At 52.8% G+C, this 27,345-nt stretch overlaps 1 protein-coding gene across 3 annotated transcripts in view; it reads left to right on the plus strand.

The window, feature by feature from the left end:
* Positions 1-27,345, plus strand: part of Kazn (kazrin, periplakin interacting protein) — a 952,488-nt gene that overhangs the window by 585,998 nt on the left and 339,145 nt on the right. For all 3 annotated transcript variants that reach the window (XM_071617362.1, XM_071617364.1, XM_071617363.1), the window contains exon 3: positions 7,950-8,193. In XM_071617362.1, the coding sequence (XP_071473463.1) occupies positions 7,950-8,193 (244 nt within the window). The remainder of the gene's footprint in view (positions 1-7,949; positions 8,194-27,345) is intronic.

The following is a 27,345-nucleotide window of genomic DNA, read 5'->3' on the forward strand; positions in this document are numbered from 1 at the left end:
GGTGCCCTTGCCAGACCCCTCCGTAAGGATCTTGGTGGGTGCATAAGCTAGTGTCCCCGGGGGGGTCTTGAGTGAGAGTCACATTGTTCTTTGTGACCTTTTGGGGGGGAGGAGGCACTTGTTCTGGAGAGGGCGGGATAAAAGGAAGGAATCAGAGGGAAGAGCCTGGGCAGGTTGGCGGGGCCATGAGTAGCACCAAGCCCAAAACTCACCTACAAAGGATATCCATCGTCTAGCCAAATAAGTGAAAGAGGAAGAGCAAAATGTGGCAATAAATCCCCATGTTTGGGAAACTCGGCTCCTTACCAAATCTGAGGCACTTAATGTTTAGAGACAGTCCCAGTCGTTTCCCAGCCCCCCATGACGTGGAGAGCAACTTTTATTAGCAGCAAGAAAAAAAAACGGAATTAAGTATTGGAAGCCACTGGGGTGGCATTCTGTGAGCCAAAAGAACTAATTACCAAATGGGCCCCCAGGGACAGGAAGAGCAAATGCACCGGTCACAGGTCACAAAGAGCAGCTCCCTCCCCTGCCCTTGTGCTGGGGACGAAGGGCACGGAGTTGGGGGACACCGAGGGCTCTTTGCAGCAGCATCGTGGAGAGGAGCTGCATTTGTGTATTAAAGGGGGAAAGAAGAGTGGGGCCGGGCGAGTGTGAGCAACCTGGTGCCCCTGCGTGTCCTCCCGAGGGTGACCTCAGCGCTGGGAGAATTCAAGCTGAGCTGGCAGAAATCAGCGGACAAGCACAGAGGCGGACCCTAATGGAAGCTGCGGTACAACTCTCAGTGTCCCCTCGAAGGGCCATCGTGGGTCTCTTCATCTTCTCTCTCTCTGCGGTTGATAAGATCTATGGGTTCTTTCCAGGTACCAGGCCCTCTGCCAAGTGCTTCCTAGGCACTGTCTCATCGAATTCCTCGACAGGTCTAGCGTCAGCGGTCATATTCCATTTTGCTAATGAGAAGCTCGAGGCCCAGAGGAGTTAAGCAGCTCATCCGGCGTCCCAGAGCTGGTCCGCGGCAGGGCTGGGACTGGAGTGGGTGTGTGACTCACCCCAGAGCCTATGCCTTGAAGCAGAGGAGGACTGTGGTCACTGGGATCACCTCTGTTACCCTTGTCCCACCCACAGGCTGGAGGGACACTCAGTCAGGTGGGATATGGAAACTGACCTAGTGTGCTAGAGGCTGGGAGACTGGACCCTAACCTTCTTGGTTATGTGGGGACAGCCTCTCAGAGATCTCTGGAACCTGGAAAACAAAATGGCGCCCATCCCATGGAGCTACCCAGGCAGGAGCGGACAGGGAGAAACCTGTGTGCTGACCAGTTCTTTAGAGGTGCAGTGATGGCTCTCTGCAGGTGGAAATACTCATCTCAGGGTTTTAGATTTTATTTGGCTATTACTATTTGTCCACAGCCACACACAGAGCCTGCGACAGAGCCCAGGCCACCGTACATATTCTTCCACAAGCTCCACCCCACACCCAATAAGAAACACATCAGAAAGCCAAACAACGGTCAAAGAGGAAAAAAAATGACACTTCTGTCAAGAAATAGACTCTTTAAGTCTATATGCTTACGACGTGCTTAAGCCCACGGTTGGTCTGTATGTTTAACATTTATCTCTTTCATGCAGAGGAGCCCTGGAATTAGTGATTATCAAAGGCCTGTTGGCAAACGGAAACTCTGCAGGAGAAGCCGGTGGTTAGGGCCACGCACAGGAGGGATGCACTGGCCAACCCAGCCTTAGTGAGAGATGGCTGGGGAGGCCGTGCCAGTCGACACACTAACAACTCTGCCACGTGTCCCCACGGTGTGTGTCTGTGTGTGTGTCTGTGTGTGTGTGTGTGTGTGTTGGGGACCTGCCTACGTATATTTCCCATCTCGGCTGCAGGCTGCTCCCTGGAGCCCCATAACCCTGTCCCCTGCTTCTGTCTCTCCCTCTTGGCCCCTTTGTCCCATAATTGTGGTCCTGCGGTGGCTGATGGGGAGGGAGTGCAGCTGCTGGGGTTCTGCCGCCTGCGCCCCCCTTTCCTCTGCCCCTCCCCCTGCTAGTCTTCCCACCCACTGCACCGTCCTGGCTGCGCCTGACTTGGAGATGCGTCGCCCTTTCCCCCAGAGCACATGTTAAAACCCACTCAGCCAAAGTAAACCGTGTAAATGTACAAGAGATCCATCTCCTAGATTGGCCGGGCTTCGCATGTGACAATTTGAATAAACACAGCATCCATCTGCAGGAGGGAGGGGATTCCCCAAGGACTCTTGGGTGGAGGGGGTGGGGGAGACGCAGGACGGATGGAATCTGGAGGAGAAAGAGCAGGGAGCCCTGACAGCCCTCCTGAGCCCTGCAAGGATCCTGGCAGGTACGGGTTTTGCACTGGCACCTGGTGAGCCCCTGCCCTGGGCACCTAGAGCTGTGAGTCTCAAACTTCCCATGCATCAGGTTCCCCTGGGCAGTGTGTTGCAAATGCCTGTACCCATGCTGGGCACCTCCAGGGATTCTGATTGGCCAGGAGGGGTGCCTGGGCTTAGGTATTGTATCAAGTGTCTCCTGGGGATTCCATATCAGAGGGCTTCATCCTGATTTTGAGAAACACTGGATTTATCCTACAGTTCAGGGATGTGCTCACAGAGCCTGGCAAAGGACACTATTTGCAGGAAGTGGCCTTTAAAGTTGTAAGCCTGGACCACATCTGCAGATGTTCCGAGGCCCCTCGGGCAGCCACACGCCAGTTCTAAGAAGTGTCAGGGGTCCCCATCACAGCTCCTGGTTCCCCATCGCAGGCTGGCTTCTCACAGCCCTCCCTTTCCCACCTGTCCCACGTGAGGATTCCCAGAGGCCACTGGTCATCACTCAGCCTTGCAGAGGGTGAGGTGCTGGGATGTGAATGTCCCCTCCAGTGTTAGAGCCAGGCAGAAGTTATGTCCCTGAGTCCAAGGAAACCTGGGCCGCATGTGGGGATATCCCAGGAGTCCTGGTCCTCAGCTCCTCTGCTCAGCAAGGACGTGTGGAGCCACAGGGTGGAAGGACACGCGGGCAGCGTGCGGTGCTCAGACTAAGGTGCCCGAAGCAGATCCCAGTACCCTCTCCACTCGATGGAATTGTTTCGAGAATAAAATAAGAAGAGAGCTGTGAAAGTACTTTGCAAATTAAGATGTGACTGGAATTCCTGGGGAAGACCGAGAATGAGGAGGGTTTTAATGAGAGAAGAAAGAATATTCATGGATTGGGAGTTGGGGGTGTGGGGGAGATGAATGTGCTCCGTCCACCACTAACTCTTTGGGGAGGGTCATCGATGGCACATGAGTCAGTGGAAGCAGAAAGAACAGGACCAAGCCCACCCTCCTGGGGCTCCGGGTCCAGCTGGTGGGTGCATGTGCTGGGGGACTCTGCAGTTTTAGGACGTTTTATTGTTGCATGCAATAGAAGGAATCAAATTAGCCTAAGTAAAGGGCATTTATTCTTGGAAATTCCATGAAATCCAACACAAAGCAGAATAAACAGGATTGCCTCAGGGACCTCAGTAACTGGAGCTTAAAGACCTTCACCCTAGAGAGCCAAACTCAGGGTGATATCTTTTAAATCCTCCAGTGTATACAGTATGGCAAATTAGCAAATAAATAAAACAGATCACTGGTGGTATATGCTATGAAGTAGGTCAATGTCGAATGTTAAATCTAAGGGATGAAAAGGAGTCAGAGGCAGAGAGCTAGGAGAGACCATTCTAGGCAAAGGTAAGAGAAAAGACAAAGATGGAGAGAGACCCTGAGGTCAGAAAGAATTAGAGGAAAGAATTTAGTGAGAAGGGGGTGTGGCCAAGAGCAAGGGGCATGGCCAAGAGCGAGGGGCGTGGCCAAGAGCGAGGGGGCGTGGCCACGAAGGTGGTGGCCACGACTTGAGGATTTTACAAAATACTCAGGTAAGGCTTGGTGGGCACAGGTGGGCATGGCACAGTGGGTTTATGCTGCTCAGAAAGATCAGGCACTCGGCAAATACCAGCAGAGGCTGGTGACCGTACCTGGGTCTTGGATGGCATTTGGGTAGTCAGGAATGATAACAGGTGACAGTGAGTAAAGGGAGGCAGGTTCCAATGTATTAGATCCATCTTCTGGCTGGTTTGTGTCTCGGTTTGTTTTATGTTGCTGTAGCAGAATCTGCAGGCTCAATATTTTATCCTTTAAAAAAGAAATTTATTTCTCTTAGTTCTGGAGGCTGGGAAATCCAGGATCAGCCTGCTGGCATCTGGTGAGGGCCTTCCTGTGATCACAACATGACAGGGACATCTCATGGAGAGACACAGGAGGCGTGAGAGCTCAGGTCCCTTCTCCTCTAACCCCACAAAGGCCATCCCAGAGACCCCACCTCATGACCCCCTCTAACCCCGATTACCTCCCAGTGGCCTCACCTCCAAATGCTATCAGCACCTGACTCTGGGGATTACATTTCCAACACATGAACTTTGGTGGACAGATCATGGTGGTTCTTCACCTCAGCTTACCGGGGTGTGTGGGGGTCCTAGTTTAGGAACATACAGAAAGGAAGACCCTGAACTAGAACCCACGGTCCTGTCCAGCTCTTGTAGCTGTGGACCCCAAAGAGATGAACAGAGTTGTGGGTGACAGCGAACCCTCTCTCTCGAAAGTTCATGTGTCTCCCAAGAAATGGCAAGCCAGTGCATACCAACCCCCCAACACACACACCCAGGCAAGGGGGCTTGCAAACAGGGCCTGAGGCAGGTGGCAGAGGACACAGGCTCTGGGCAGTTGCTGCTTGAGATCACCCAGGCACGAGCACTGTCCAGGCCCAGGGTAAGAAAGGTAGGCCAGGAGCCATTTGTGTTTAAACCAAGTTGATCCTGAGAGGGCAACGGATCTCAGATTTCCTTCATGTGGGGGTGATTATAAGGAATGACATGAGGGGAAAGTCCTCTTTTCATGTTTAGGGGGGAAAAAATCTCACAATGAATCAATAAAAAATATGGGAGAAAAATGTCAAAAAATAAAATTCTTTAAAATCCTAGGAGGTACCCAGGAATTTCTAAAGCAAGTTCCTTGAAATCTCAGTGAGGGGAGAGGGGTCCCAAGAAATAAATCTTTGCTTTCTTTTCTCCTTGTTAGATTTCTTTTCTTTTTCCCCTGGTTTGGTTTGGTTTGAGTTGAAGATTGGGGTGTGTGGGATTAATCTCACTGAAGAGGAAAATGAGTAACACTTGGTCAGTTTGTTGACAGCACAAACACGCTCACACACAGACACACACACACACAGGCACACGTGGAGCTTGCCGAGGGCTGGTGGAAAGCCTGTGAGGAGGGAGGGCAGGAAAGACCCAACTGCCCCCTCTCCTGCCCAGAAGTCCCTGGGAAGCCGGAGAGATACATGGAAGCCGATACGTTACCCTTTCTTCTGAAGCGGGCCGTACCAGAGGTGACAACATGGAATCAACCACTTTAACTGGACCTTTTGATGGCATTTAGTATATTCACGGTACTGGGTGACCATCACCTCTTGTCTAGTTCCAAAACATCTTACCACCCTTAAATAATCTACAAAGCAGTTAGTAATGTATTAACAGGTCATTAATGAGTTAATAATTTATTAATGACCTATTAAGCAATTAATAAAGTATTAATAGCCCACTTTTCTCCCCCAGCCTGAAGCCCCTGGAAGACACCCACCTCTCCTCTGTCTCCATGGACTTGCCCATTGTGGGTATTTCATGTCGACGGAATCTGACAATAAGTGACATTTGTGTTCGGCTGCTTTCACCTAACAGTGTCCTCAAGTTCCATTCATATTGTGGCACACTTTAGTCCTTTTCATGGCTGAATAATATTTCATCATAAGTATAAAACAATTGTCCATTGATGGCCATTTGGGTTATTTCTGCCTTCTGGCTGTGGTGCATAGTGATGCTCTGAGCATACATGTCATTCGTGACATTTTTGTCTGGATATCTGTTTTCAGCTCTTCTGGACACATACCCAGGGGCATATTTGCTAGGTCATATGTAATTCCATGTTTAACTTTTTGGGGAACCCCCAGACTGTTTTCCACAGTGGCCGCACCATGACTTCTGCCCTTTGAAGACCCACAGAATGCTGTGGTTTTGATGCTCCCCTGCAACCCAAAGGCCTTCAAAGAATTGAACCACGCAGTACCAGGAGCCATGGTTGGTCCATTTGGTCAGAACTTGTGCTAACGAGGCAAAGGTTGGTCAGTGGCTCATTTCCCACGCTGACCAGTTAGTTAGCTGAGCAGGACAGACATTGGACAACTGTGCCTCCTGCCCCATATGCCACCATCTCATACTGTTCTGCCCTCTTGCAGAAGGTTGTTGGTGGCCACAGGGTGGGGCAAGAGTGGTTATTGGTTCCACATAAAAGGAATAAAGATCCTAGCAGTCAAGGTCTCCTGGAGGCACAGTGGGACTACCTGGAGTCAGATGCTCACTTACCTCATTCACCTGATTTCTGTGGGCCCCTTAAGTAAATTGCTTACTTCTGCCCAGAGCCTCAGTTTCCTCTAAGAGGAGAATAACAATCCTTAGTCAAAGAGATAACAATGCATAAAAAAGCACATTCACTCTTTTCCTGGCTTGGTTCTTAGGGGTTTCATGCCATTGGGTCTGAAGGGCGGGTGCCCTGGTCTTATGCAAGAGCCCCCCCACCCACCCCGTTGGTTTCTGCAAAACGCTCTTAGTTCCCAGGGGCCTGAGCACTGTCGCACTGTCGGCCAGGGGGCTGCACTGGCGGCTTTAAGTTGCCCTATTTGCATGGAATGAAGCTTGCTATGGTAACAAAGTCTGGTGGCTGGAATCCAGGGCCCCAGTGAAAAAATGCGAAGCCTGCGCTCTGGGAAAGAGGAGTCGGGAGGGGCCTTTCAGATAAGGTTACCTCAGTTCGTCGGTGGCCGAGAAAAGGCGGTGGGTAAACTGAGGCCGCGGGGCGCATCACTCCTCGGCACCGGAGAAGGAGAAGCACACCCCCGACGCCCTCCCGTCCTCCCTCCTATCCTCACGGCTCTCCCCGCCAATTCTCAGCCCAGCTAAGAAGCTCTGGACCGGCTGGAGCAGCGCCCTCCACCTGGGGGGCACCAGCCGGGTGGGGGCTGTGGAGAGGCCGCAGCTCCACCGGCCCGGGCCAGGGAAGCATCGCGCTCCTTCCGGGGGTTGACAGCGCAGGTCGGCGGCGGGGCGGGGGCGGAGGTGAGTGGCACTCGGGCCACCAGCTCAGCTCCCCCCGATTTAGGGAACCCGCAAAGCAAGAACTCTGCTCCTGAGCTCGCGCGAGCTCCCTCCCCGCTCCGAGCTCCCTCCAGCTCCCCTCCGGGGCCCCTCTTCCGCGCACCCCTCTCTTCTGAGCACCTACCGCCTCCCGAGCCCCAGCCGGGCGCGGGGCAGTCGTCCGCGGGGCGGGGCTGCCCACCGCTGCGGGGAGGGGACAGAGGACCGGCCCCGGCTTAGGCGCCCCCACCCCCGCCTGGGGCGCCGCCTGGGCCCCCTCGGGGGCGCGGCCCGCCCCCCGCACCCCCTGGGGGTGTGTCCCGAGGAGGGGGGCGCCGAGGACGGAGGGTGCCCCCAGCCCCCGGCCCAGGCCCCCTCCCGAGCGGGCGAATGGTAGGCTCCGGCTGAAGAGCGCCCGGCGGCGCGCGGTGTCCTCTGCGCGCAGCTCCCGGCGCCCGCCCGCCCGCCGGGGTCTCGGCGATCGCTGCTCCTCCTCCTCCTTCTCCTCCTCCTCTTTCTCCTCCTCCTCCTCCCCCCGCCGCCTCGCCACCGCCGCGGCTAGAGCTGGAGGCGCCGCTGTCATTCCTGCGCCGGAGGAGCCGGCGCTGCCGGTGCCTGGGGGTCGGGGCGCAGGGGAGCCGGGCCGCGGGGGACCCAACAGGTAGAGCCGGGGGTGCCCGGCCGCGCGCCCCCCGCGCATCATGCAGCTCTTTGTCACCTCTCTCGCCCCCAGGCCAAAATCCTGAGCATGATGGAAGACAATAAGCAGCTCGCGCTCCGCATCGATGGGGCGGTCCAGTCGGCCAGCCAGGAGGTGACCAACCTGCGAGCGGAACTCACGGCCACCAACCGGAGACTGGCGGAACTGAGCGGCGGCGGCGGCCCCGGCCCGGGCCCGGCAGCCGCGACCAGCGCCTCGGCGGCGGCGGCGGACTCGGCGGCGGCGAACATGGAGAACCACCAGCTCGGCGCGCAAGGTAGGGATCGCCCCGCGCCCGGGCGGAGGCGAGGCCAGCGAGCACGCTGGCCCGGAGGTGGCCGGGACTCGGCGCCCCCCATGCCCGGGCGAAATCGCTTTGCATTGTGCTTGTAACCCCTTCCGCCCGGCGGTGGTCACCGCTGCTCTGGAGCTGGGAGTTGCAGGCTGCTGTCATTAAGGAAAACCCGTGTGCACGGGGGTCACACGGTCACACCGGCCGGCCAGCCTGAGCGAGGTGCAGCCGGCAGGTCCCTCCCGGCAGTAGAGTGCCTTCTCCTTGGCACAGGCCCCCAGCTCTGTGGCAAACTTTTCACGCCCCCACCCCTGCGGCAGGGGTGAATGCCTTCGTTCCCCCCAGCTCCAAAGGCTGCTTCCTTTGGAATGACTCCCAGAGGGAGCTGGGGCTCTGCCGCCTTGTTCAGGGTGGAGGAGTGGAGTAATGTGCACTTTTCTCCACGGATGCCAAATCCCTTGTCTCGATTGCATCTGGACTTTATTTTCTCCCCATTTGCGATCGCGCAGGCAGTGGAATATATCAAGGAACAGTAGATGCTTTGCTCTGCATGGAGTTTAAATTTCCAGCAAGTGCACAGGCGGAGAGCACTTCCCAGGGGAAAATCTGGACCTCAGTGGTTGAGTGATGGGCCCTGGGGGAAACCAAGGCTTGCATGGTAGATTGCAGGGAGCCCCTGTTTGGAAGGACTGTCTGCAGTTTAGAGGAAGGGGGGAAAGACAGCTGGTCTGTGTTGACATTGATAGAGAGGAGGCTCTGAAACCCCCTGCAGGGGTTAAAGGTGAAGGAGGCCTCCCTCAAATGTACTGTTTGGTTTCTGTGAATTGGAAAGTAAAAAGGTAAGCAGGTAATCCTTTTCAGGACCCCCCCCCCAATCGCCCTTTAAGAAACTGGTGATGAATATCATTTGAATTGTAAACTAAACAGCTGAAATTCAGAACTGGACAGAAAAGAAATCTCCAGTTCATGAGGGCCACTTATATAAATATGTCACTTGATAGAGTACAGGGTACCAATTGCTCAGAGGCTCCAAATGATTTTCTGGTTCTGTTATTTCAACAGCTTCTCCTAAGTGTGGAGAGAGTCTGTTTTCGTGTGGATGCCTTCTCTCCCTCAGAGTCTCAGTCTCTCTCTCTCTCTCTCTCTCTCTCTCTCTCTCTCTCCTCCCCCCCCCCCCCCCACTTCCTGAGAAGGTATGGTGTGCTTTGTGAAGTGCGATGCAGAGCCTGCAATGACAGTTTTGTGTGGAACTCTTAAGTCAGATCTTAACTTGCTACTTCAGAGCCTGTTAGAAGTGTTTAAGAATGGGGAAATAATTTGGTAACAAAGTAGCCATGACATCATGGTGGGAAGATGCCCATTGCCTGCACAGTTTTCAAGGTTGATACCTGGTTGTTCTTGTCATTTATCCCTCCTTCTGTCATTGTGTGTAGAAGAACATTCTCCACTGGGACCTGGGGAAAAAAATGGGAGAGACAGACTGTAAGATAAGACTTAAGAAGGGACTCTTCTAACATTAAAGAAAGAGCTAAGAACTGGCATTTTGTAAGAATCAAAAGCCAGAGCAAGGGACCCTGAACAATGCTGGTGAATTTCCCACCATCTCTTCTTTTTCTCAGCCAAGGAAAAGTTAAGTGGCTTTTTATCTGCCGACTGGATTTAGCTGCAGACGGGGCGTGCTGAGAAAGTCGGGCGACAATGATGCGCGCACACACCCAGCCTGGACCTCGCCGCGCTGGCCGCTGTTAAAATGCTGTAGTGGAGCAATGGGGGCTGTTTCCTTTTTCTTTTTCCCACAAAAATGCGCAAGGCTGTGGAGATGGAAACAGCTTTTGGATCTCTTGATATGAAGTAAAAACACACAATCCCAGCAGTACCCTCCTGCGCTCCCGTGCACCCTGCCCATGTCAGTGGCTGGAAGAAGGAGAGCTTCCATTGCTCATCTTTCTGCCATGGGTATTTCTCAAAACCTTTAAGGGTACTTAGTGGTTTTATAATTTAAAAAGAAAAATGTTAAAGGTTTTAACTCAACTTAATTGTTGGCCACATATTCATTTAAATTGAAATGAATTTATACCGATGTGAGGGTTGAATAGAAAACAAGCGCAATGTCAATCCAGAGAGGTCTCCGGTACCCATCTAGAGCAACAGTACCCCAATCCATACTCTTTGCATTATTGAGCCTTTCTGGGGTTTTGGGTTTGTTTGTCTTGATTTCCTGGCCTCGGGCTAGCACAGTACCTTCAGCAGAGTTGTTCTGGTAGTTTCTTCTGCTCTGGCTTTTATGTTCCTAAGGGGAAGTGTGGAGTTCTTACAAGTTAATTTTCAAGTGTGCTTGACTGCCTTCCTCCTGCTTCTTCCTAATATACCTCCAGGGAGGCTCACAGAAGCCCAGCAGCTCCCGGATCTCCGGACTGTTCTTCCCAATTAGAGTTATTCTTGTGTTTTCGTTTTGTCAGTGTTGGTGCCATTCGGTGGGCCAGGCCCTAAGAGTGTTTGGTGCTATTGAGTTATCACTTTTCAAATCAAGGTTTTGGGTGAAATGAGTATCTTCCAAAATGCAACTGTATGACATCTTTTAACCAAAGGACATTATGCACATATTAGATGCATGTTAATCTGCCTTTACTAATATTAGCACAAATGGTTAGGGGAAAGAGTCACCTCTGGCTTTCGAAATTTTTGTTGTTGTTTAAAAAAATTCTAAATGAATGAAGCCCCGTCATCAATCCATCTGCGCATGTTTTGTTCCAGTGGTGACAACTGGTGTCGCCTTGCAATACAGAAAACTCGGGTTTTCCTAGAGGGTTAATGCAGCGTGTCATTTAAACAAAATATTAACTTGGTTGGTACCCTCTGTGAGCTGGCATGGTTGCTATGTAACAGAATCTAGAAAGTGACTGCTGAAAATCTGGGCTTTCGGCACTTCGCAGGATCTTCTTTCGGAATCTGTGTTGAAAGAACGCCTGGCAGCCGGCCCATCTCCCTCTCCCCGCTGCAACTGGGTTGGATAATCCCTAATGAGGACGCTGGCATACAGCGCCGGGGGCATCCGTGCAGGGTGGCACATTTCACAGCCCCGGAGGCCACCTCTTGGGTTGGAGGGGTCACAACTGCTTTTGACAGGTGGACAGAAGGAAGACTTGGAAAAAAACAGCCCAGCGTTTGTTCCAATTCATCTTGTCATGGGTAGCCAGAGAAAGGATGTGTTGAAAGTAACATTTCTAAGCTGTTTTCCTTAGCGGAACATCCCTGGGAAAATGTGTTTAAAATGCTTGCTGTTCTTTGAGGGGGAAACATAGTTTGTTTCTTTGAAAATGTTTTAGCTGATGAATGACTAATATTAGATTCAATCGGTTGCTTTGCTATGCATAGAATGAAGCAATTAAGCACCAGTAATACCCAATTCAAATAGGTATTAACTGTATATAACATAAAATGCTATGCCCAGTAGGATGTATGCATACTGCCATTAATTTATTGTTTTCTAAAGGAAATAATTGAATTTATATAGCAAGGGGGGTCGTGCCGAGAGCCTCTTTCTTTGGAGTTGAGGATTTCCTGTCTACTGAGCTTATTCAAATGGGGAGGGGGAGAGGGCTGTTTTTCCTATACCTTTGTAAATTTCCGTGACTGTATGCAAGTTTTATTTTTCTCCCCAGATGTTAAAATAGGCCATTCCTTAAGGTCTGGCTGCTCTTGTCTACCATCACTACAATGCTGGCGACTCTTTGGTGAAGTACAAATCCCCTCTGGAGGGACTTGAATGTGCGAGGAGTCTTCTGAGATGCTAGACGCTGTTGCTTTGTAAAATAAGTTCTGTCCCTCGCTGTTCCCTTCCCAATTCATCCTGCCTCTGCTCTTGTTTGTCGGTTCTTCTTGGGGGGGGGGGGATTTTCAGATGACAGAGAGGTGGGACGAAACGTGACAGGGTCTCAGGGGCCCTCTGGCATTTGCTCGGGTCACAGAGCCCCAGCCCACCCCCTGCCAGGCTTATGTCACAGTTTTCCAGGCAGGAAAATGGGCTGCAGATGTCTCTTCTTAACGTGGCAGGTCCTTGTGAGCGAGGGCTTCAGAGTTCTTCCTGAAAATCACTGTGCGTGGACACAGAGATTACTCACAGATCGGTACAGTGTGGTTGGAATTAGTTATCGATCATTCACTATCTTCCCAGCGTCTATGGAAATGCCTTCAGGGGATCCCTGAAGTGAAGGTTCTGGTTCTGGTTGGTTTGGTGCGTCCGCCTTTTGTTTTCCGACTTTCTGCAGTTTTCTAGAACTTCTTTGCTGTTCCCCAGAAGACTTAGTTACTCTGCTTTGGGGACTTCCTGGATGCCAGCGAGTTGGTGGCCCGTGGGCTTGGCAGGTGGGAGCTGGAGCTCTACCTGCTGACCCTGAGAGTCCCATGGAGCCCAGGAGGTCGGGCTTGGGGGCTTAGCTACATTGACAGCATGCTGTGTGTCTGTCTGTCTGTCTGTCTGACTGTCTCTGTGTAAATATTTATCCCTGGGTTACAGAGCTGAGGAAAGTGAAGTCAACATGGACCCTTTTCAGCCCCTTGCCAGGACTGGCCTGTGGGAACATCCTTCTGTGGCTTCACCCCCTCTCCCATGGGCCAGGCCAGAAGAGAGCCCTTCTGCCGGTTAAGCCCAGAGAAATGGGTTTTAAGCCATCCTGCAAATGTAAATGAGACCGTACTGCATGGGCTGAACATTAGGACAGATGACACTCGTGGTGACAGGGGTGTTGCCAACCGCGGTCCTTGTGCTCTGAAGTGCGACAGAGCAGGTTCTAGCAGAATCCTTGAAGAAGAGACGGCTTGCCGAGGCCAACAGGGTGGCCCTCCACGTTGGCACGTCGTGGAGAAGGTGGCGGAAGACAGGGAAGGGATGGCTTCCTGTCCTCGCGGTGGAGCAGACCTCCTGTTGGGTGCAGCCTCGGTTCTGAGTGGCAGGTGAGGCCCCGCGCTGCGGTCCCTCCCTCCTGCCCGCCCTCCTGGAATCTGAGCTGCTGCAAACCCGAAGAAGCTGAGCATGGTTTGGGTGAGTTTGGCGAGGACAAGTGTGGGAGTGGGTGCTTCCACATGGTGGAAAGCGTTGGTTCCGAATCTATTCCGGTGTCTTCGTTGACAAGGCTTTTCTTCCAGACCTTTGGGTCAGACTTCAGAAAGGCTCCACCCCTTCACTTTCTGATGAATGGGGGTCCTCACCCTGGAGCTGGGAATGAGCAGTTCTGTGAGCAAGGAGCCCCCAAGGCCTTTGCTCCCCTCTGGGATAGGAGCAGGCTGGAGGAGGGAGAGAAGTCGGGGAGACAGGTGCCCCCCGACCCCCAGCTGATACGGCCTCTTCCCTCTCATCAGAGCGAGCGCTCAGGACCTCGGTGGGACATGCAGAGGCCTTCCAATCCCAGGACTGGCTCAGCTCCGTCGGCTGTTTGAAGTACTCGGAGGCATTAACAGAAAAGCTCACTTTAAAAGGAAGTGGGGCCCGAGCTAACCACGCCAATCACCTCTGGCGCTTCGTTACCGTTCTCAGAGCTCACCTCCTGGGTGCCTCATGAGACCCTGGGTGTTCCTTGAAACCCTCGTTTCTTCTTTTAGTCCAAAGCGATTCATTTAATGTAGCGGTAAATGAAAACTTACTTCCATGTTTCTGCCAAACTCCAATGAAAAATAACAAGCACCTCCAACACATCAGGTACCATAGTAAGTGCGTAAGGGACCTTATCACTTCCGGGGCCCAGTGAGGTGACAGCTCTTATCTCAGGTTTTCAAAAGAGGGAACTGGGTCTCAGAGAGGTTAGGTCCCTTGTCTGACTTAGTAAGGACCATGACGGGCGATGGTAGCAGCACAAGTTGACATGGTGCTCCCTCTGGGCCAGGTACTGTGCCCAGTGCTCTTCTGTGATCCATCAGGAAGACACCGTTCTTGTACCTATTTCACAAGTGAGAAAACTGAGGCACAGAGGGGATGCCAATAGCATACAGTCATCCTGTGACAGTGCTCTTACTCTTGCCACTTGGGTAAGAGCCCAGGGTTGCTCTGCCGCCACGTCATTGGAGCCAGGAATTCAAACCCACCGGGTCTCTCTGCTGTTGAGACGTGTGTGTGCATCCTAGCCTGGTCTTCCGGGTCAGAAATGTCCTTGGAGCTCCCTGCTCGTCTCCCTGTCTCCCTCCCGAAGGATGTCTCCCCAGCTGGGCCCTTGTGTAAAGTTAGGATCCTGCGTGTGGAGAGGCCACGCCTCCCACCTAGGTAGAGGGTGGGATGAGGAGGAGGTGGCTGGATCCTGTTCGCAAGGTTAGCAACCCAGAGTCACTTGTCACCAATGAAAGGAATCATCTCGATCCTGGACCCTGAGCCTCATGTTTCCTGGACTTGATGTGCCTTCCTTCTCTTGGGAAGGAGGGTTCCAGGCAAATCTAGAGTCTTCTGATCCATGTCCCTTTCTTTTCCCAGCCTCTCTCTCTCTGACCTCAGGAGCTTCCAGGGGCCCAAAGACCACGCCCAGGAGAGATCCTTTACACCAGGGTTCCTCAGCCTCGCTGCACCCACATGTGGGGCAGGGGTAGCTCTTTGTTGCAGGGGCTGAACTGTGTGTTGTAGGATAATGAGCAGCTTACCCGTCCCCTACCCACTGGGTGACAATAGAACCCTCCATACCTCAGAAGTTGCCAGATGTTCTCTTGGGACCAAATTTATACCCACGTGCAAACTCCTTTTTATGCCGTGGCATTAGGGGGGACCTCAGGCGGGAGAGGGATGGCCCCGCGAGGGCAGGGAGCTTTTGTCTGTTGCCAACGGTGCCTGGCATGTATGGAAACTCAGGGGGCACTTGTTGAAGGAGTGGGCAGACAGAGGAGTACCGAGTAAGAGTTTGGTCCACTTACCACATTATATATGTTACAGGGAGGATCGTTAATTCAATGTTAGATGACTTTAGTTGAGTGCATATATTTCCTAGATCAAGCGATGTTCCAAATCCTTTGCCCACGATACCTAAGTTGATCCTTTAAACCACCCACTCAGGCTTATCATTTTACAGATGAGGAAACTGAGGCACAGAAAGGGTGCAGGACTTGCTCAGGGCCACTGAGCTAGCAAGTGGCAGAGCCAGGATGCAAACTCAGGTGAACAGGACTCCAGAGACTGCTCTTCTCCACGTCGCTCTGGTGCCTGGGAACGTTTCCATCACTCTCCAGGAAACCGTCATTGTTGGAATGCTGACACCGTGGCCGTGATGATGAGGCTGTGCATGGTGGCACCAATGCGCTCAGCGCCAGGCATCAGACCTCTGCTATACAAAGACGTCCTGTCTCCAGTGGAGAATCTGTAGCTGGAAAGGCCCCGTGCCCGGCCAGAGGGCAAAGAGGGCAGAGTGCTGAGTCAGGTTCAAATGTGAGACCCTCCCTCTGCCTCCCCTCTGGCCTAAGCTGGAGTTGCTACAGGACCTGACCCCCCTTTCTTCCTTTCGGGTAAAGGGAGCTGTGGGCCCAAGCCTCTCTGCAGGGCTCTGATTCATCCTTAGACCAGGGGTGTTCCAGGATAGAGTGGGCAGCTGGAGAGGCTGTGGGCTGATCAGAGGGTAGAGTAGCAGCGGTGACAGCCTGCATTTGTGACCTTTCTGCAGCTTTCCCAGGCACCACCCAGGAGGCTTCCTGAGCATTTGAGGGGGAGGTCTCCTCACCACCTGCCTTCCTCAGACGACGAAATTGAAGTTTGGAAAGCTGAAGGGGCTTTTCCAAGTTCCCCAAGCGTTCAGAGGATGAGTGGGAGAACAAGGGAGCGAAACCCAAGTTCTCCTAACCGTAGACTCGTCACCCTTCCCTAGGACAGGAACACCCAGATGTCACAGCCAGGCGGCCCCAAGGCATGCCAACAGCAGGGGGGTCTCCCTTCTGTGCACTGCTCCCCCCTCCTCCTTACCTCCTCTCTTCTGTCTCCATCTATCTTGCGATATTTGGCCGGAGGTCCCGAGACCGCAGATTTAATAAGATATGGACCGCGTTATCTTGAGGTTGCTGATGTCCAGAAAGTGTGACTGGCTCAGAAACATAATTACTTTCTCTAATAAAGGTCTAGACAGGTGTGATGAGAAAATAGACAAGGAGGTGACAAATCCAGGGGCCTTCTCTGATGTGCATGACAGTGACGACACATAATAAAAGCAAGGGGGAGGGATACGTTAATTCCACCTCTGAAGGTCAAAGCCGAGCATGACAGATTATCCATTAGACAACTTTTGGGGTAGGTTGGGATTGGACCCTGTTGAGGACAGCCACTAGCTGGGACCTTCTCACGCAGAGAAAGAGCACATCTTAAGGAGAAGGAAGATGTGAATGATAGAGGGCTTACAGCTCGAATAATAGCTTTTAAAAAAAAATGTTCTATCTCTTTCTCAAGAGAACAAGAAAAAAAAATGTGAATTCAGAGCAGGCAAACCCACATCTTTTAAAATAACCTCTCTTTGTATCTTGGCTAGGACTGGGCCTTCGTGTCATCTCAACAAATGGATCCATTCGTTTTACTTGATTAACCTAAACTTTTTTTTTTTTTTTTTAAGCCATTGAACATGGTGCGTTTGCTTTAATTCAGTAGGTGCGACTTGGAACGCGGTGGGACGGATGCCACCTTTTTCTCTTTTTTTTCCCTCTTTTCCATTTTTGTCATTCAAAATTCTGCACTCGCTGGCCCTGGATGCAGTGAGGTATGAGATTTTGAAATCTGGCACTGACCCTGGAGGGTGCCACCGTGGGTCCCACAGGGTGATAGATGATGCCAGGGACTGACCGGGGATTGCGTGTGTACTGATTGTCGTAATTAATGTGCTCATCCCGTGGATTGCTTTTCCTATTCCTATGTGAAAGCAAGAAAAAAAAAAGGAAATATTTGACACATCTTTAGATCTGGGAGTTCAGAGGAAGTGGACGTTTCTCAGCTCAGGGCTCAGAGGTGCAGCCCCGGAGCTGACTGGCCCGGGAGTGCTGGGCTGGCTGTCCAGCCGGGGTCCCCTCCCTTTCTCCAGCCCCATAGGAGGAGGATGGCCCCACAGCTGAGGCTGGGTGAGGTCCGGCCTTGCCTTGGCCACTCCCTCTTGACCATGGACCACTGTGTCTGCTGCAGCCTGGATGGTAACGCCGTCACCTCCTGACTGGGCCCTCCCTCAGAGCCCCTGTCCATGCCCGTGCAGAGCAGAGTCCCTTGTTACTAATTAAGTCCCAATTTTTACACTGAATTCTTTTGTCATTCCAGTGGCTTTTGCAGTCACTTGAGCTTTCTTCCGACAGCCTGGATTCTCGGCCCTTGAGCTCCCCATACCACCCCAATTCAGGGGTTTGGAGTCTGGGAAGCGTCCCATGGGGAGACCTGTGGTCCCAGCATGTGACATATGTTCTCTCATGTTCGGGGGCAGGATGTAGCTATCACTATTTCCCTCCCACTGTCCCTTCCGAGAGACCCCATTAGGAGCCTCTTCTAGCAGGGGCTGTGGGCTAAGGTGCATCTCGAGCGTGTGGGTTGGAATTCTGCACCACTCGATAGTTGGCGAGGTAGGGCTCTCACTCTGCCATGGCCACAGCTGCCTGGGCAAAGGTGAACCTCCTGCTGCTTCAAGTTCATGCCCACATCTAGGACTCAGGTCGGTGGAATTTCATCCAAAGGTCAAAATGTGGCAGAAAATCTGGGAAGATCCAAATGAATGTTCTGCCTGCGTTGTAGAAGAAGGGAGGGGAGGGTCAGCCCAGCGGCTCAGCTGTGCAGCGGGTGACCGACAGGTACACTGACTCCTCAGCTGCTAAGAGGACAGCGGGGGTCTCAATGGGAGAAGGAATCTTGGCTTCCAAACCAAGCAAAATGGAAATAATACACATTTGAACTCTGTTTGAAGATCTATTTACGATGGATTCTAGAGAAGTCGAAAGTATTTTTAAAGATCAAAATGTTCTGGGGCTTTCGAGTTGGAGGTGTGCATTAGCACAAAGCGGGTGGCATTCCCCACGGCTAACGGCTCCTGGCGTTCCGTGTGTAGATGAAAGAGCGTCTTGATGCCGTTTGGACTTTACGCCGGTGTTTTATTGTGGCTCCGATGGTGGAGCCAACATAGAACCTGGCGAAGATTTTCTCTAAAGGGCCGTAAGTATTTTGGGCATTGAGTGGCCACCCCCCCGGGGCTCACAGGTCTCTTCCATTCACCTTCTGACTCAGCCTGGCATACAAGAGGAGCTTAATAAATGGTGATTCAATGAGTACGCGAGTGAATTAGATGTGAGCATTAGTGTTAAAGGAGCAGACGTGAGCCACTAACTACCAGGGAGGAGACCAGAGACAGGAAGGGGACATTTGTTGGCAGCTCTGTGGTTGGAGGGGGAGTACTCCTACTCAGCCCCCATCACTGACCTGCAGAGAACAGGACACAGTTATTGTCAGTGACGTGGGGCAAGGCACTGGCTGCAAGCCTCAGTTTCCTTGTTTATGAAACAAGGCGGTCACCTCTGTCTTCACGGTAATGCGGCAGGTGTACATGGACCTAAGCGGGGAGCTGGGCCTGATTCCGCCTGGCCATGTGCACGGTCACCCCAGCTCTGACCCTCCTCCTCCGTAACACGAGGCGGATAAGACCACTGTTCTCATCAGCTTTCCCACTGCCGTGACCAGAAGACCTGACAAGGACAATTTCGAGGAAAAGTGTATTTGGCGCTCACGTTTCCGAGGTCTCGGTCCATAGACAGCGGCTCCACTGCTCTGGGCCCAGGTGAGGCAGCGCATCATGGTGGAGGAGCGTGGAGAGTGAAGCAGCTCATGACCGGCCACGAGGGAGCAGAGGGAGGCTCAGCTCAGCTCACCGGGGACAGACTGTGAACCCCAAGGCACACCCTCAGGGACCCACCTCCTGAGCCACATCTACCTGCCTGCAGTCACCACCCCGTTAGTCCCCATGGGAGGATTCGTGCACTGATTAGGTTGAGGCTCTCATAACCCAATCACGTCACCTTGAACGTTCTTGCACTGTCTTTTGGGGGACACCTCAGACCTAATCCATAACAGCCACCATGGTGGGTGCTGTGGTGGTTCAACATAGGGTTTCTTCATTTTGGCACCCCAATATTCTGAGTCCAGTGATTCTTTGTGGTGGGCGTTGTCTTGGGCATGTGGGACACTCAGCTGTGCTGTGGTCCCTACCTACAAGATACCGGTAGCACCCACATAGTGTGCAACCAAATAAATCTTCGGACATTGCCAAATGGGGACAGAAGTGACCCTGGGCCGGGCACTCCAGTTTATGGAACAGCACACTGTGTGCTGTGCCCGACACAGAATCCGGCAGACTTGGAGACTCATTAAGAGAACTCTTCATTATTAATCGTGCACTGAAGTATTGAGCGCTGAAGCCTCTCCCCTTTGCGTGAATTCTCTCTTTCCCAGCCGATTTCTGTCTCTCAGAGGCAGTGTGGATTATTTTTGTTCCATAATGCAGGTTCTTGTCATGACATTTCTGTGTGGCTTAGAGGCCGGGTTCCTGGGAGGTGCCAAGTTACCCCTGGGGTCCTGCCGAGTGACGGTGCCTCCCTTTTAATACACATGAACCCCAGACTCATCTGTGAGGTTGTGATCTGAGTCCATAGATAGTTTGTGTAGGAAATCATGCAGAAGTCCTGGGCGAGGGCCAACAGGAGGTTCAAGGACTGAGTCCCAGAGGCCAGCAAGCTGAGGCAGAAGATCGTACCCAGAGAAAACACTGTGTGTGTCACAAACCGGTTCCGACAAAATGACCGCTTGCCTCGTGAGTGAGCACGCGGTTTCCACATTAGCCAGGGGCCAGTTTTCACTGGTCTAAACCGTGGCCCAGGTGACTTTTCCATCTAGATTTAATGTCTCTGCCCACCGGAACAGTGAGCCCGTTTTTAATGAAGAGACAGAGAGGGAGAGAGGGAGAGATGGAGAGAGAGTGAATTCCTATTAGCGGTTGTGTTTTTCCAATCTGTTTGAGAAAATACATAAATGCAAACCATCACAATGCCTGCAGCAGCCTTGTCAAGTGGATGCTACCTCTGCATTCGCACACATTTGAAAAATAATGGCACATACTTGCAAGAAAAATGATTTTTTTTTTCTGTGCACAGGCAGCACCCTGGAGATTCTGGACTTCCTGTGGGTCTCTCTGGCCACCCAGAGTCTCTGTGGCCCTCAGGTGGGGCACCACTGCTACTGGATGTGACTCGACAGGTGGGCTCAGCCCCATTCTGTGCATGGCTGCACGAGGCCACCAGCAAATTGGGTGCTTGATTAAGCACCTTGGAAAACTGTGGCCACTGGCCCTGGTCCCTGCATCTCTCCCCCTGATTGTCAGGGATCCCTCTGTATCTTGAACTCATCTCTGCCTCACTGTGACATAATCAGATTTGTCTGTCGCCTGGGCCCACGGCTTCAAAGAAAACTCTGCAAAAATTTCTGCAGGGTGACTTGCTGGTGTGGGTACCAGAAAAACGCCAGTTATAGTCAGAACCACGGGACCGGCCCCAAACTAGATTTCGGGCAATATGATTTGATTGGCCAACTGCCACCCCTAACTAGCGTCATCCTGCCCCATCTCCAGCTATGCCCTAAAACCCCTCAAGCTGTGATCCATCATATCATTTTCTCATTTACGCCAGCGCTGGAGAGCGGCCTGATCTCTCCGGCGGCATTCAGATTGATGAGAGAGAGACCGTGGCGTTGGCAAAACCTTTTCACGGTTCCGCTGCAAACACCCCAAGCTGGTCCGCACATTCTTACAATCATAAACCTTCCTTTTAACAATGGTTTATTACCTGCAATTAAAATCACCTGGAGGAGCCCGGTCAGCGGTTCTCATCTGTCTTCTTTTGTGTTGGGTTAATCTTCAGCTGGCCGGTGAGCAGGACATCCAGGAGCCTTAGAGGGAGGCAGGTTCCACTCACAGGTGGCAAACTCCGCTAAGGATGGAGCCGAGCAGCAGGACACAGTCATGCCAAGGCCAGAGGTGGCCCGGATGACCACGTGCCTGGCCCGTTGGCAAAGCAGCTCCTGCACTGGCATTAGATGTTTTTTGGGGGGGAAAATGTGTGCAAAACCAAATGTGGTCTGCCTGGGAGGAGTCTTTCCTTCAATGCGTTTTGTGCATGAGATTGTCCCTCAAAGACAATGAAAAGTTTCACAGTCATCATGAAGGTACAGCCTGGACAGACGTTAGGAAACAGTAACTCCTAGGAAAGAACGCCCCGGTTTTTCTGGTAAGGGCTTCTTGGAACAGACTAAGGTGCTCATTTAGGGAACATTGAAAGTGTAGGACAGGACCCTGAGGAGCCCTCAACCTGGTGAATGTCCCGTCTCTTAACACGTCTTAGCTGGGTGAGGTGGGCATTTGCTTTACCACAAGAGGCCGCAGTTCCCTCGTGGGGAGAATGCCAGTCCTGAGTCGCTAGTGCTGCTGTAAGATGAAATCGGAGGGTTGTCATGTGCTGAGCACGATACCTGGCACTCTCCAAGTTCCCTGTAAATGTCGTTAATAAATGTTCCCAAGTGTCTGGCATCCCCGTGGGCACTGAGGAAAGAGGAGACTGAGTTCACTCTTTGATTTATTCAATTAACTTTCACGATGCACATTCTGATTGACAAGGTCCACCATGGGCCCTAGAGACACCCAGAAAAATAAGGTGTCCGCTACCTGCTGGAAACCAGAGAAGGGGAGACCCCAGCTGAGGAATCAAGAGATTCCAATTCTAGCCCTGAGTCCCCAACCAAGTCACTAGAAAGGAGCAAGAGGGAACTTCTCACTTCCACGGTGGCTCGTATGACAACTGTATGACCAAAGTGTGGCGCATGCCACCCCCGCCCCCTATGATTGTAGAGGCACCAGGTAGCCCCAGAGCGGGTGGCAGAACGAGCACATTGGGTGAGACCACTCTCTGTTTCTGGATTGATTTCTACACTTGTGACTCTTAACCACATCACTGAACTCATGGGTTCCACCTTAAAGAGGACCTTAAGGTAGACAGGTGGTGTCGCTGGGGGAAGAGCATCTTCCCCAATCAGCAGAAGGATGGAAATGTGTCACTCTGCCAGGGACATGTGCAGGACAGAGACCTGAACACCAGGGCAGCAGAGATGGTAGCCCCAGAACGGAGCTGCCACGTGGGTTAAGGAGCCCCACGGTGTGAACCAGGACATTTCAATGCAGGCGGGACCCACTTGTCCCGCAGAGGAGGGGCTCTGAAACCAACCCTTGCCGTCTGGGCCGTGCAGCTGGAGGAAAACTGAGGCCACAGAGCTTCATGACGGACCCCGGGCTAGAGTGGCCCCCGTGGGCCTCGTGGCCCCCTCAGCAGGCCATGCTCCCCACCCAGCGTCCACGCAGATGCACAAAGCCATGCTGGAGAAACTTCGAGCGTTGCAGACTCGTCCCTCTGTGTCCTCAGGAGCGAACATTCTTAGGTGGAAAGAGGAGCCCTCGGTATGGGGCTCATGGCTTGGTTTGGCTTTCTAGGGAGCAGAAAAGTGTGTGATTTAGAAAAAAAAAAAAAGCCCAAGCCAGATGCCCAAATTAAAACACTAAATTTTCCTGGAGTTTATGGGCTTGGAGCAATGTAAATAAAGGTGAGGGCTGGGCTCCTCGGCCCATAAATCAGCGGCAGCCGGAGGCTCGCTCCCCTGGCTCGGTTAGGTATTTCGACCCATCACCCACACATCTTGGCATCTCGGAGAGACAAGGGGGAGGGTTCCATTTGTCATCCTGATTGTCCTCCCTGGGGTTTCTTGGAGCTGCGAACTCAGGGTTGTCTTTTGCATGAAATATGAAGCTCAGGGACAGAACCAGGACATTTCAATGCAGGCGGCACCCACTTGGGAAGGCTGGCTCTCTGCCCCCGTGGCCTCATTTGCATTTAGTTTGCTCCTAACCATTTGTAATATAGTGGTGGGTGTCCATCAAAGAGCTGTTCGCTCTTCAGCCTGCTCCTGGAGGGCCGTCTGGGCAGCCTCTCCCGACTCCGGGGGACAAGGTGGCTCATTCCTGTGGTCATTCAGAAGGTGTTCTAGCCACCGTGGCTGTGACACCCCCTCTTTGTGTCTGTTTGGTCTGAAAGCCACCACCAGCCTTGGCGGTGTGACTCTGCTGTCAGCACCGGCCCCAGCACCTCCTAGCGTGCACCGTGCGGGGTCCCTCACAGATGTCTCCTCATCTGCACGAGGCAGCTGTTACACACACAGTCTGTACCCTGCGTGAGTTCCTGTGAGTCCCTGTGCCTGGCACCCATACGCTAAGGGGACAACTCGCGTCCTCTGTGCCTATGAAGCTGTATGGATGCTGTGGCCCCCAGTGGCCCACGGAAGACCTCTGATGCCAAAGCCCGGCTGTGTATGGGAGTGGGAACAAAGCCGTTTAAGGAGCTGGCCATTAAAGCTGGAATCCTGATTTTCAAGTAAAGATCCCCGCGTGTGTGAAGCCTTCATTTCCTCATTTATCTTGCGGTTTGATCTATGGGGTTTCCCATTTGGCAGCAGCAGAGGGGGCTCCCTGGGTACCCGCTGCTGTGTGCGCTCCCTTTAACCACGCCCAGCCCACGTCTTGTCTCCGACAGCTCCACATGACCCTCCCTGGGAGGGGGCGCCCCGCAGACTCGCCCACAGACCCTCAGTTAATTCTGGATTCTTCCTTTTCTCCATTGTTTAGGACTCGCCTGCTGCTGTTTCGAGTTCTCGTCATTAAGCAAGGGAGGCCCCCGGTGCCTGGAGGTGGCAGCGGAGCACAGAGCTTGGTTCTCTTTGGCTGCTCAGATCTGTTTGGGCACCTCTGAGATGGGTCCCTGGAAACACACTGGTTTGTGGCCCTGCAGTGTCCTAGTGGCGAGAGTGAGGATTCCATTTAGGAAGGCTCAACCCTCCTACTGCTCGCGGGGTTGGGACTGGTCCCTTGGCTGTTGGAGTCCCCATTTTCCCATCAGTGAACGGAGGAGGGTGGAGTAGACAGACCCCACCTTCACTGTACACGTGTTCCTCGGGCACCCGCTCGGCAGGGCCTGTGCTATGGACCTCATGAAGGCCTGGTGGAGGGAGGCTGGTAGCAATGATGGGGACAGTCCTGGCACCGACCCTTGTGGAGTGCCCATCAGGGACGAGGCTCTGTTCTAAAAGCTGTCTGCCTATTTCTGTATTTAATCTCACATCAACCTCTATTAGCAGCCTGATTTTGACAGGGGAGGCAACTGAGGCACAAGGTGGCAAAGTCATTTGACCGTGGTCACACAGTGTCAGAGTTGACATTGAACTCTGGCCTGTCACCCCAGAGCTCATATTTTTAGTCAGCATGTGCTGTTATCTCGCATCAAAGCATAGAATTAGGATGTGCCGTGAGGAGGGTAGCGTGAATGGAATGTGTGAGGCACATGGCAGCGTAGAAGTGACCAGAGGGGACATTTTGCTCAGGCAGAGTTGACAGTGAGGGGCTCCGTGACAGTCCCCAAAGGAGGCTTTCCTTGAGTCAAGTCTTGAAGGGCCAGGGCGCCTGCTGTAGGTGCAGGAGGATCTTTGGCAGGATCCAGCATGCCATCTGCCCCGTGCCCTGCAGGGGCACAGACCCAGTGGGTGACCGCGTGGCTTGTTGGGAGGAGAGCCAGTGTTGGGGTCTGGCTTGAGGCTGGCGTGATGAAGAATGACGGGGAGCTGATGAGCGAGAGAGGTGGAGAGCGCAGGGCAGGTTTGGACTCGGAAGGTGCAGAATCCAGCTTCCCCCAGGCACGATGATAGGACGTGGAGAGGGTCATTCTTACCACTGAACCCTTTTTAAGTGTACAGCTCCGTGCCTTGAATAAAATATACAACCATCACCACGGTCTAGTTCCAGAACTTTTTAATCACCCCAGGTAAAAGCTCTGCAAGCAGGAAGCAGCAGCTCCCCACTCCTGCTCCCAGCTCCCAGCATCCACCATCCGTATGGAGTTGGCCATACTGGACGTGTCATAAATGGAGTCATCCAGGAAGTGAGCATTTTCCATCTTCGCCTGATATTTTCAAGGTTCGCCCTTGCTAGGGTATGGCCCTTATTCCTTTTTATGACTGCGTAATATTTCATTGTAGGGGAGAGGCCACCTTGTGTATACCCACTCCCCTGATGATGGACATGTGGGTTGCTTCTACCTCTTGGCTGTCGTAAGCAGTGGACTGAGTCATTTGAAGTTCAATTTTTGCCTTGTCTCAGCAACTCAGGTAAAGGGCTGCAACCTCAAGCTCACAAGGCATCCATTGGCCCGTCTGTACAGCGGCGGGAGCTCCGTATTTACGCTTACACAGGTGCTCTCCACAAAGAGATGCCACCTTCTTTCTCCCCAAATACAAACTTAGGGAGAAACCAGATCGCTGAAACTGTTTGAGGCTCTGAAAATCCCATTTGAAATCAAAGTGACCTTCCCTCAGGGTAAAGGGGGACTGATCGGAGCACTGGGGAGGCGTGGAGGATGGCTAGGTGATCCAACTCAGGTGGGCCCGGAGAGCGGGGGCCAGCCGATGGCCAGCACCCCTCGAGTGCTGGCTGTGACCGCGGCCATAATGATCACCTCTGGTCTTATTGCACCTTCTCTGCTGCCCTGCTTTCTAGGCAGCAGGAAGCTGGGACAGGTCTCAGGACCTGAGGTCTCTGCCAGTGCTTTAGGGAGCCCTGATGGGTAGACGCTGGGCACAGGTTGCCCACAGGAGATTGGTGACATCGTAGCTGTGAAATGTTCCTCTTATTTCCAACCATGCCTACAGCTGGTTTGGGAGAACAACAGTGGTTATACCTGGATCCTGCTCTTATAATCTAGTACTTGGAGCAACAAATAGTGGCAAGTGGCTTTGGAGAGGGTGGCCTAGGATCGAGTCCTCTCTGCTGCTGACTTCTGCCCTGGGCAAGCTGTTTAACCTCCCCCGGTCTCAGTTTCCCCATCCACAAAATGGCTCGATACAGCAGAGTGTAGCTCATTTTGAGGCTGGAATGATGGGGGTGGGAACAGTACCTGGTGTCTAGTGGGCGCTCACCTGGCCGTATTTATCTGTTCCTAGGGGAGAGACACGCGCCCATAAATTATGTACTACAAGTTGGAAAGAAAACTTCTAAGGGACCATGAAAGAATGGACTGTGGCAATGTGAGTGGGACCTGGTGGAGAAATAGTGACACCAGCGGTGGCTTTCAGTGCTCACTGTGTGCCAAGAATAGTACCAATGGGTGCCCTTCCACTTTGATCGTATTTGACTCTGCCGTGCGGTTCTTGGTTGGGGTATGTTCTGGTTTTAGAACTTCTCAGCCACCCTGTGAGGTACCGCGTGGTCCTGTGTGATGTCCAGGCTGAGAGGGAGCAAGGCCTTGCCCGATGTCACCCAGCATAAGTGGTGTAGAAGGGAATTGAACTTGAGTCCACCTGCCCCCAGCGACCCTGCCGGAGGGTCACTTGAAAGTGGACATCAATTCTAGTGCACTGTCCACGCCGACGGGAAGGCGCTTCAGTGCAGGTACCCACACGGCGGTTCCTTTACTGTGGGGAATTTAAATTGAAAGGAAGTTCTCATTCTGTGAGTTCAAAGCGCCACAGACTTAAAAGAAACTGACCAAGAAGGGTGCGGGGTGACGGGAGCCAGCTGCCATATCACAGCAGGCGAGAGGCCCAGCCCTGCCCCTCAGTAGCTGTCGGTGACCTTGAGCAAAGTACTCAGCCTCGGGAGACTGAGTCTCATCATCTATAAGACGGAAATAAGGACGAGTGAGGACATCTTAGGGTACTTTGAGGATGCTGAGAGGTGGCGCAGATGGCGGCTAGTCAGCAGAGGGACTTGGACACACTGTGCTTTGATGGAATTTTCTTTGTCACTGCCACCAACATGCCAGGTTGTAGACACTGGTGCTTCGTCACCTCTGCTTGTCCTGGAAGCTGGGGCATCAGGTCAGGAAGGAACTTCATACTGGCCCCAAGGAGGACCACAGAAGACGTGGACAGCTCCAAGGGGGACATTGTCCTAGAGCCTCCAGCTCCCGGGGAGCTGCCAGGAAACACTTGCAAGAGGAAGAGGCTGGGTCCTTTGGGTGCTGGTCCCAGGACAGACCAGGGCCACCAGGTTGCTTGTCATCTGCTAATGGGCTTATCAGAAGTGGGAGGGT

The sequence above is a fragment of the Marmota flaviventris genome, chromosome 10 (assembly GCF_047511675.1).
Source record: "Marmota flaviventris isolate mMarFla1 chromosome 10, mMarFla1.hap1, whole genome shotgun sequence".
Classification (NCBI taxonomy): domain Eukaryota; kingdom Metazoa; phylum Chordata; class Mammalia; order Rodentia; family Sciuridae; genus Marmota; species Marmota flaviventris.